At 33.5% G+C, this 12,044-nt stretch overlaps 1 protein-coding gene across 1 annotated transcript in view; it reads left to right on the top strand.

The window, feature by feature from the left end:
- The first annotated feature begins 2,627 nt into the window (after positions 1-2,627).
- The window catches only part of LOC149424745 (protein commissureless 2 homolog), a 47,343-nt gene continuing 37,926 nt past the window's right edge, over positions 2,628-12,044 (top strand). The window contains exon 1 of the mRNA XM_089630972.1: positions 2,628-3,491. Within this exon, the coding sequence (XP_089487098.1) occupies positions 3,239-3,491 (253 nt within the window). The 5' untranslated portion in view covers positions 2,628-3,238. The remainder of the gene's footprint in view (positions 3,492-12,044) is intronic.

Here is a 12,044-nt window from a genome sequence, read left to right as displayed (position 1 = left end):
ATTATTTTTATATGAAGCGACAAAAAAGTGATTTGACAATTTTGTTTATAATACATTTGTCTAATAAAATGTGTGTTTTTTTCATTATTTATTAGTTCAGTGATTAGACGAAAAAATGTATGGTTAGCCATTTTTTAAAAACTTTTTTATGTTTGGACTAAAATTTTTACATTTCTAAAATTATATGTTTATTTCTATTAAAATTTGAATGCTTATTTCATCAGGAAAAAATATTTTAGAAATATTCCTTAAAACAGAAATGCACTTGAATTCTCCGACCTTCTGACAGTGTCTTTACGAAATATAATTGTCAACATGCCAGAGGCCTGGGGTCAAAGATGACAAAGGCCCCGAGGGAAACTATTTCTCTGTGATGGTTTCACATCGATGATACGCATGATTTATGTTTTTTTAAATAATTATTAGTATGGTAGACGTCACAAACTGTGAAATAGTATATTAGATTACAGTGGTCTAACATATAAATCATAAAATAAGTGACAGTAACTGTAAAATTGAAAAGACAATGTTATTATCTAATTTTCCACACAAATGCCTGAAGTGTTTTTAACTACTCTATTTATTTACGGACATAATTTATTATGAAGAAATGAGTTTTACTCTGGATTTTGAACGTTGCCTTGCTAGTATGAGGAAAACATAATTAGGTACTTACTTGTCTTTCATTTTGCCAGTAGGCACATCCATAAAACAGCTGTCTGGGGTTAAAGTCCAGTGACATCGGGAGGTGATTCTACACGACAGCATAAGTTAAAAAGATAATTTTTCACTTGTAGCAATCATTTTGTGGGTATACATAATTATTATAAAAAAAATTTAAAAAACTTCTTATTCGAAATTCTTTTTTTAACTCATATATTGTTTTTAACCCTAGATAACTAAACTGTTTTCATTGTTTCATTGTAACTACACTTTTGTCGAGTGAACCACGCCCTAAAACACTATAAATAAATCAAAAATATATTTTTTTAAATTTTTTTTTTTATTATCAATATAAAGTTTTTTTACAGGTTTTTTTTTTCGATGTCTGTCTCACTAGGATAAACCTGTGTCGATAAGATAGGAACTTGTTACATGGCACAATGGTAAGGTTCATAATGAACAAATCAATTACAAATTAATATCAGTCTACACAGTGACCACACATGTCAACATTATGTGGACCACAAATAGCCTTTCTACATCTGGTGCAGCGGTGTTTGATCATCCTCCGGGCCTTGGATAGTAGATGGAACCGGAGTTCTTTTGTAGAAGATTCGCCAACATTAACAATAAATATAAGAATATATGAAATAGGGCACGTCCTAGTATGCAATTGCGTCACGTGCTGCACTGTTTACTCAAATTAGGAAGGTAATGAAAGAGTCAAGGTCGGGAAGTAGGTGATTTCAAATTTCGCCGAGTAGCGCTTCGTCGCCTCGACGAGCGATTAGTTATCTAGGGTTAAAAAAATATTTATATTTTTCCATGGGAAATTTTTTTTGTCAGCACTTTACCCCCGGACACCCTCGATAATCTGAATCTGTGCAATTTTCAATTCATTATGTCCGTTAACACATTCTTAATGTACCTTTGCGACTCCTGGCCGCAGTTCATGGTTACATTGTTTTTATTTATACTTTCTTTATAAAAGACATTACAAACAAACACATACATTGGGTGAAACAATTTTAACACCTTCGTGTTCTTCACAGCTTCAATGTCAGAAATAATAATAATATTTGGCTAATTTATATAGCCGTATTTCGTGAAAAATCACATCAAGGGTATACAAATATATTTATTATTTTTTTTTTTGGTAAACTATTGTTTATTATTAGTGTTTCAGGCTAATAATTATTGCTTATAAAAATAACAAATATATTTATTAAATATTAAATACAGCTGGCTTAGGACTAGGATTCGTAATAACCAGTGACTTATATCTAAGGTAATAAGATAAAGGTAACAATTTTTTTTTAAAGATTTACCTGAAATATTATGAATTATTAATATTATTATGAAAAAATATAAATGTTTATGAAAATAACTCTAAAACCCTTTTTCATTTTCTGTGCATTTTCTTTTTGTGTAGGTACCTACACAGTAAATTAATGCAATTGTAATTTTATTACTATCATCACATTACTACAACAGACTGTTATTTTTATTAGTCAAACATAATATGCAATAATAAACCACATAGTAGCTGCTTGGTATTTTTGTTACACTGTATTTAAATTAAGGTTTTGTTTAGTGATGGAATACATTTTGATAATTTAAACACATTTTAAACCGATATAATATTAAAAATAGAAATCTTTTAAAAAAAATCATTTTATTTGTTTTGGTATATATTTGAAATATGGTCGAATATTCAATTGAAATCATCATTCAAGTATTAAAATATTTCGATTATTCGACTTCCAAATTTACTTAATCGTTAAAATAAGTTTTGAACTTTTCGTATATTTTTCATATAATAAAGTAAATTGCAATCGATTATATCGAAATGATCCTTCGATTATGCCCATCGATAGTTTTGTTTGAACAAAGATTTGAACGATAGGGAAGTCGCCGTACCCGACGTAGATAAATACGGCCACAACTCGGCACAAATATCAGTCGATCTTCGAGCTCTGCTGCGTGCGTTACGTCAGTGAATAAAAACGCGCTAAACTAAATATTACGATACTCGTGTTTTCTTACGACTTGTTCAATGCTAACAAATGATATTACGAAAGCGATTTTAAACTCAATTTACAATGCACTATTTCGACTTGGATACACTAGTGAAAATAAATCTAATATCGAAAAACATAACAGTTTAATATTGCGCTTTATTTATAAAAATGATTGTGCGCTCGTTACAAATTCAAATACAAATAATTCATTTGTCGGATTATCCACGCAAAGTTTGAATTTGGAATAACAACAATAACAAACACATGCTGTTTATAAAAAATCGTGATAAAAAATTGAAAAAAGTTTATTTCTTTGTGTATTAATGACAAAAACAATTAATTATTTAACATTCTAAGCAAGTGATTAGTGAAAAGTGACGAATTTATCAACTAACATAGTATAATATTTACTAAAAGTCGAAAAAAAAATTGTTTTAAACACGAAAAGCTTTAAAAAACATCAAAAATTAAAAAAAAGTTTTAAAACATCAAAAAGTTTATAAAAACTTTTGTATTTTATATCGACACTCCTTTATTTTAAAATTGTTTTGAAGATGTTGGGAATAGGCGAGTCGAGGATTACGATCGAGGTGCCCAATGGGGCGGAGCTGGAGTCACTGGCGCAGAACCTGACGCTGCTGGTGACGGAGATCGAGGAGACGATGGTGCGCGGGGAGCCCGAGGATGAAGAACAGCTGATCACGGACGTATGGGTCGGCATCGTGCTCACGCTGCTCGTGCTGTCGTGCGCGGCCAGCATGTGCGCTTGCATGCTGTACCACAGATTTCAACTCTGGAAAAGAAGAGGTAATAAAAAAATCCACTGCAAAATATTTCGACTATCATAATACTACTTTATCATCCGTGATAACCTGTACAGGATAGTATGAAGTTAATTAATATGGTCGTAATATTAAAATTTCTTCTCTGAGTCTTCGATGAATAGTTCCGCAAGCTTCTTCTATATCGTTGCAAACAGAATTTCTTAGAATTTTTATTATGTTACTAGTAGACAAGTGGACTAATAGTGGACCGCAATGCTTCGCTATTAGCAATGTCTTTCTTCGCTACATTACATCGAGTTTAATTGGACTCCTTACCTCATTCCGGTCCATAGATAATACGAAAGCGGCGCTATACAAATTGTCCAATAAATAAATAAATAATAAGTATTCCTTGGGCGTCCCCGATTTATTCTAACATTCAAGCAAATCTCTAAACATTCCTGGCACTTATAACAACAAACTTTGAAATTTTCAGCGATGTCAGCTGACTACTTTTCGGGTTTTGCTAGCACAAACACACTCGGGCTGAATTTTTATATACATATTACTAACTGACTTGCACCCGGTTTTGCTCGACCGAAAATATTTTTTTACGACTTGATTACAAAACATCAACTTATTTCTACTTTCTCTAAATATAATATGCATGCATTATATATTTAAATCTTCGGGAAGAAATTTTCTAAGTAATTGTAAAAACTATTGAAATCCGTTGGGTGGTTTAGAAGAACTAAGCGCACAGACGAGGATAGCGACTTCGTTTTATACTATTTAGAGAAGAAGAAGACTAGATCCGTAAAAAGTCAGGGGATAGTCTGAATTATTGAGAAATCAGTTCCAATTTTGAAAACAAGAAAAAAAAACAATACCTATTATTATTTTTTAACAATATTATTTTTATTATAAGAAGTACCTACTTTCTTTATCGCTTGTTTATTTTTATTGGAATAACTTTCCTTTTAACTTTTGAAGATTGTACCCATCAATTTAATATATCATTAGAGAAGAAGATAATATAATTGAATCTAAACGAAACATGAAACAGAATACGACACAAAAAATAATAACAACGGAGATCCTGGGTTCGATTCCCAGTTGAGACCATTACCTTTTAATTTTTCTTTGTCTTGTTCTGTTTCATGTTTTATTAGTATTATCTTCTTCTTCTGAGATTATTTTTTTATAAAAACGGCGCTACACGAAAACACAAATGCGTAGGCATCTACTGGTTTTGACAAGGGGTGCCAAAATGTTACTTGCGCCAGGCGCCGTCTAGCTCAGGCCGGCCCTGTATTATACCAAGTACCTTCATGTAAATCATTAGTCATTTTGAATATAATTTCAGGTAAATTTAAGTTAATGTTTGCAGCTATCAGTCACCAGTCATACCCGAGTAGGTACTAATAGTTAGGTACTGAGGTGCAAATAAACTAACTAATCATCGTTTGCGCACAGTTCGTGATGTTGATATTATTTATTAATCCGTCGTGATATTATGAAACTTGAAACAATTAAAATGAAACTTGTTATAATATTTACACATTTTTTATGTATTTCTTGCACCTTGTAGCTATTTGCGACGGTTTTTTCCTCGTGTTTTCCCATTGGTATTATTGGAAAACGTGATTCATGCATTAATCATTATGATTTGAACATAGTGGTTATCGTAAAAAGTTTTTCAAAACATCAATCTTCATCTGTGTTACGGATGATTTTCCTGCTTTAACAAAGGGACTTACAATGATCTTGACAGGGCCGGGCTTGAAGAAAAGGGCGCATGGCGCGACTAATATTTTAGTCGCGCCATGTCAAAATACGTAAACAATAAAATTCTGATGATTTCGATTTTTGTGAAGTGCCGTTTCTAAGAAAAATAATCTCAAGGGCGATGTGTTAGGGTTAGAGTGTTAGGTATTAGGTTAGGTTATTATCAGGGCATTGGAGCCTTGGCAATTGAGCGTCCGGAGCAGACTGCTCTAATTGCGCCCACGTTGGGCCGGCCCTGCATCTGCATTGGTATGTTTACTAAGGAATAACTTTTTACTTGTGGTTTTACTGATAACTTTACCAATAAAACGATTTATAAAATAGTGATTGATTCGAAGCGTTTACCGGCGTCACGGATTACGCGATGGGAAGTCCATAGAAGGCTCGAACTTTAAATATACAGAACAATTAATTATGAAGTCTACCTCTAGAACCTACGTAATTATATTTTTGTTCAGTACTCATTTCAGTTTTTTTTACTCAATGAATTTTAAAATATATATTTACATCAAAATGATAATAAAGATTTTACATTTTTCTTTAATTTAAGTAAATATTGGCAACTTGATTTCATACCTTAATCATATTATTTTTAAAATAGATGAATTATAGTTGATTTGATGTGTTTATTTATTTTTATAAGTTTTAAATTTATGGGCTAATTTAAATTTCTTAATTATTGTATTATATTTATATGTAGTTCACTGAACATACGCATGAATAATTCTGTAATAATAAAAAATTAAATGAATTAATTAGTTTTACAAATTAAATAGGTAAGAGAAAAATTGTTTTTGAACATACTGTTCTTTTAGATTTCTTCCAGATTCAGCATGTACAGCATGTATGTAAGTCACACAGATTTCTCCAAATATTATTGGGTATAAAAATAAATTATATATAAACAAGTATAAATAAACAACGGTGTGCAAAAAAATATATACTTTTTTATCAAATAATAAGGTATTTGTTACATAATGATAGTAATAGTGACCTTCAAACAAATTAGAGGTGCCTGCGTGTGATCACGACATAACAGGTGCATTAAAATTAGCATAAGAAATAAAAGTTACGACTTGAATATCAATTAATTTCGATTCCCACCTAACCTATGGTACGCATTGGACAAAAACTACTGCTATTTTTTAACGTATCTTTATAAATACTAGAACAGACCCGTGAAATATCACTGAATATTCGGAATTATTAACACATCAGTTCCAATTTTTGAAATTAAATAAATTTCTGACAAAATATTACATAATAGTGGTAGGTAATTTATCGCATCTGAATTCTTGGAAAGTCGATTCCAATTTTAAATAGGATTATGAAAATCATTTTCTTTATGTGATTTCAATCATTTTCATTTAAAAAAAATAATAATTCTAACAAGCGATTAAGTAGGCACCTACTTATTACTTACCTATAGTATAATGTTTTGAAAAACATACACATAAATATTTTCAATATTATTCTATAAGTAGGTACCTACTTTATCGCTTTTCTGAATTATTCTTCACACGATCATTTCCAAACCATCCAAGAAACTAGTTCCAAAAATTCAATGCAAAACCAAGTGCTAGAGTTCATTGAACTGGAGTTACAGATAGACACACAGCCGAAATGAGTATTTTTGATTCTTTCATATTTCGTACAAGTAGATAAACGAGATAGTTTGAAGAAACGTTGAAAGTTCATACACGATATGCAACAAAAACACAATTCTTAGAAGTATAGGTTCTTATGTGTCTCTTCAACTCTGTGCGACCTGTAAATACGTAAAGAGATGGAACACGGAAATTCTGCGAACAAATTTGCGCAATACTACACATTTTCAGATAAGAATGATAAAAAATTAATGCGCCTGTGTAATTTATAATCGATTTTTAGTACTTAGGTACCTACTTTAGACCCTACAAGTACTTACTTTGGCAAATCACATTTCCCGCGTACACTGTTATAGCCCAGCTACACTACTCGCGAAGTTGATCGAAGTTGACCTAATACGATAGTGTGGGCACGAACTTCGCTTCGCTTCGGGCATCTTCGCTTCGCTTGGCCCGACTTCCGATTGTTGTCGGTAAATGCGCCCGAGTCAAAGGACTCGAAGTTCGAACACGAAGTGTCTGCCCACACTACTCGGTTCACTTCAGTTCGCTTCGAGACGTCGTGTTTGGTGGTTGTGCGTGCGCAGAGTCATAGTGACTATACGTAATAAAATATGGCTTCTACACTGTGGTCACAGGACCTAATTTTTTTGTTCCTAGAAACACTCCAATCCGAGGCGGTTATTTGGGACCCAATTGAAAGGGACCATAGAGATAACTAACTAACCATCACGCCGTTTTCCCGCAGGGGTAGGCAGAGAGGACGGACCGCCAAACAACTCGGTCTTGGCACACACTCCTTGCCTCATTCACATTCATACATCGTCTCATACATACTCTTCTATTATTCTGACTCTTGACATGGCCCGACTCGAGTATCTGATTCACTTGATCGTGCCATGTCTTCCTCGGGCGTCCCCGACTTCTGCTACCATTCACATTTGCATCATATATCCTCCTTTTTTTATATTTTTTTTATAGTGAATACCTCACAAGAGTCCCAACTGCTCCCGTCTGGAGCCAGTGAGACTATGGCATCCCCAATTGGGGGATGTTGTGAGGCTGAAGGTAAGTGGGGAAGGGAAAGAGGAAGGTGGGGAAGTACCTGGCTATTCAGATCTAGTCACTAAACACGGCTAAAGCCATTTGGAGCAACGTTTCAATTCTGAATGGTGGTCTTACACCAGGGCGATACTGGTAGTATCTTCCACTCTGGAACGTGCCGCAAATATACTATACATTATTTTAATTAATTAATTGTGAAATAACACAAATTAATCAAATAAAATTTATTTGCGCACGCCGGGTTCGAACCCGCGACCTTCGGAATGGTAGTCCAATGCGTTACCACTGGACTATGCCGGCCGTCACACTCCTATCTTCGCTCATTCGCTCTACATGCCCAAACCATCTAAGCGTCCCTTTCTTAATCTTACTCATTACGCTTACATCAGCCTTGCACTCTTTGCGGATCTCCACATTCCTCACACGATCAAACATGGTTTTACCACACATACGCCCTTGAGGTGATTTTTCACAAAAACGGCGCTTTACAAATTATCCAATTATTATTATTATTATTATTATACGCCTCAGGGATCTCATTTCAACAGCATTTAATCTAATTTCATCCTTTATTTGCCACTTGAACGTCCATGTTGCCTAGTGCACGGACTCCGAGAGACTGAGCTACTCGCGAAGTTGCACGAGTGTGTGGGCACGCACTTCGGACTTCGGCTAACTTCGTCGAGGACTTCGTCGAAGCGCCGAAGCGAGTAGTGTAGCGGCCGCTTTATAATTTATCGCACAAATAAAATGTGTCATAAATAATAATCGCTGCTTTTCTGTGCGCTGTTTTCTAGCAAATTATAACTTCTTATCGACATATAACATGAAATTAATTTCGCATTTTAATAGGGAATTAAAAATAATAATGCAAGTTCGTTACGTTTGTAAAATATATATCTATTTATATGTATATAAAATGAACATTTGTTTTTTAATAGTAACATTAAGGTATCCAGTAGCGAATGGTAGAAAAGTCGGTGATGCCCGAGGAAAACATAAATCAATTAATTATTTTTGGGAAAATGAGACATAAGTAATGAAAGAATAAATAAAACAAGAGCGCCACCTATCGGGTTTAAAATTATTCTATATTTTAAGCTAGAACCAACCTTACAAATTCATAAAATTTCAAAGAAATCGGTCTATCTTATTACTAACTATATACTAGACAAACTATTATCAACTTATGATTGATAACAGATTGCATACACAGGTGCGTTGATCATTTACAAAAATATAAATATCTATTAAAATTTTTTAATGTGAATACCGCACAAGAGTCCCAACTGTTCCCAACCTTCTGGAGCATGGAGATGATGAGGAGGAGAAGGATAGCAGGAATAGGAAGGAGGGGGAGTACTTGTCTATTCGTATCTGTTCACCAAACACGGCTAAAGCCATTTCAACCAACGTTTCAACTCTTAATGATGGTCTTGAGTGATACTGAAAGTATGTCTTCCACTCTGGAACGAGCCGCTAGTATACCATATGTTATTTTTAATAACCATGGACCATATTTCTTATTGACTTATTGGCACCGAACAGAACACGTAGAAGTGTGTGAAGTTGTGGACGTTGCACGAAGTAGGCTTAATTTTTCCTATTCTAGAGAAAGTGATCAGACATTTTCAAATATCAAAATTCTTTCCTGAACATGCCTATCGATTATATTTTATTGTCCTGTATGGGTCATATTAAATGCCTTAAGCGTGTCGACATCAGATTTGTTTTAAATCGCTATAGATCACACTTCTAGGGATTATCTGTTCACTGCTTCAAGGTTACTGAAAATTTTATTGAAACTACTTTCTTTCACTTTTAAGGGTTATACCCATCAATGAAATAATATCATTGAAGAAGAAGATATTCGACAAATCTAAATGAAACAGAACAAGACGCAGAAAAAAAAAGCTGACTGATTCGTCAATAAATCAATCTGACAGTATATAGGCATCTCGCATTATAATATCACCATTTAGTTCTTAAAAGTAAAATCTGCTTTTGAATGAATAGAAATTTTTACATGGGAGCGCAAATTAATCGCCACGTTATGAACAAATTTGCGAAGTCCAAATTCGGAAAAAAAAATTCTTCTATTTTCAGAGTCGAATATTTTGTTTACGTATTCAGTTAAGACACTTTTATAAGTGTTCATAATTTACTTCCCAGTAACAACGATGCGCACACTTGAGAATCGCTACATTCGACCAATGTTGGCTCGATGTGATAGTATATGTTTCTACAACTGATTCATATTATACGACGTGAATAAGCTTAAAATGATGCTTACATATGGAATGTAATACGACAATTGGGTTTATTCTCTTTTTCACATATATTTTTACAAGTTTTCATATCACAAGCCACTATTTTGCCGTGTTATTTCATAAAATGCCTCGACCATAGCTCGACGCTAGTTCGAACAAGAATGATGACGTCACATTCTCAAGATTCACGGGAAGCCATACGCGAGCCCAGCCGGCTCCAATGGAACCGGTATGGGGAGTAGGGAACAATACGCTTTTAATCACTTAGGGCAGGTCTACTAATATTCATATGTCTATGTTCTTGACATAAACAATACAGAGTTGGTATTAGTATCACAAAATTGTTGGGAATAAAAGGTTCATAAAAATAGGACCCTGTACACACCCTGGACTTCCTCATAACATATTCGTGCTTTACTGATAGTGTATTTGTCAATTCATTCGTCATAGGCCCAGTCCCATTTTTAACAGGAAAACTAATAATTTGATCTGATTTTTAATGAACAATATTTCAAATCAGTTAGTTTTCTCCGTGTACCACTGTACACAATAGCACTGCAAGAACGCATTCAAATGACAGTGAAAGTATAGTAGTGTGATTGATGGATGTTAATGGCATTTTAAAAATAAATTTTGCCGACAAAAATGAATTTGTGAATTTCAAGAGTGTTGAGACTTAGAAGGCAGGGAATACTGGAAGGGAAATCAAAATAATTACTTTCGAAATTCGAATTACTAGCATTTTACTAGGCAGGTAGGTACTAGTAATATTGTATATAGCTTAGATGAGTTAATTATTACACTTTGCAAGGAAAAAATATTTATTGAACTTGATTCAAGGCTTCAGAGCAAATCTTCATTCAAGCATACCTCCTGACTCGTAATGGAATTCAATTACCGAGATGATAATTGAATTCGTTGATTGCGTCAATATCTACAGGCAGGTTATTCAACAAGTATTTTTCCATCTGTGGGGAAGGTGCCTACCGAATCAATTAGACCTTTTATACCAAGGTACATTGTCCACACACGGTCACAGGAGTTACCTGAGATAGCCTGCTGCCTTGGCATTTGCAAGATCACATCACATGATGTCCAGCATCTCTAGAGTACCATGATCCTTTGTATTTACATAAATAATGCATTTAAACATGAGTATGCTGTCGATTTCCTGAATAATTTGTATTAATTTTTATAACGTTAACCGCGGAAAATCATTAACGTTCGTCTGACCTCTGTTGTTCTAAGTGGAAGCTGTTTCATATTTCTAATGATTGACTATAAACCGCACGCTAGGAAATAATAAGAAAATCAATTTATATTATATTATACCGCTTAAAATAGCGAATTTGTCTGTACTGGTATTGTGATGAAGCACAATATCAGTACAGGGTGACATTAATAAATTGTTTATGGGCATACTATTCGTATTCTACCATTTAGCAATTCTTGTACGTTATTTACTTTTGCCCTTTAAGCTAAGTATTCGTGTTACTATTTTTATCATCTTTGTTATTAGTATGTATTAAAACACCCATTTATGTAAATTTTTGGGCATCATGCCTGTTTTATGTACATAAATAAAAATTAAAAAATAGATATAAAGATACGTTATATGAATACGAGAAGTTGAAAACAAATTTATTGGGAACACAAAACAACATTTCTTATACGTTAAAAAGGGTATTAAAATGTTCAATGAACTTCCTAACTAAAAGACTTGCAAATTATCTAGTGTTATATCTCAATGTTGTGGAGTTCAAATTTTAGCAGATACGTGAAATATTTTAAATATTTGCAAATAAACTGCGTATGACCCGTTTGAAGGGTGCGTGTTTTTTACAATAAGGACGAAAACAAGAACTG

This window comes from Hesperophylax consimilis, chromosome 4 (genome assembly GCF_061612785.1).
Source record: "Hesperophylax consimilis isolate HC1 chromosome 4, BYU_Hcon_1.0, whole genome shotgun sequence".
Taxonomy (NCBI): domain Eukaryota; kingdom Metazoa; phylum Arthropoda; class Insecta; order Trichoptera; family Limnephilidae; genus Hesperophylax; species Hesperophylax consimilis.
Note: the sequence above shows the minus strand (reverse complement) of the source record. Positions and strands in the feature narration are given on the sequence as shown.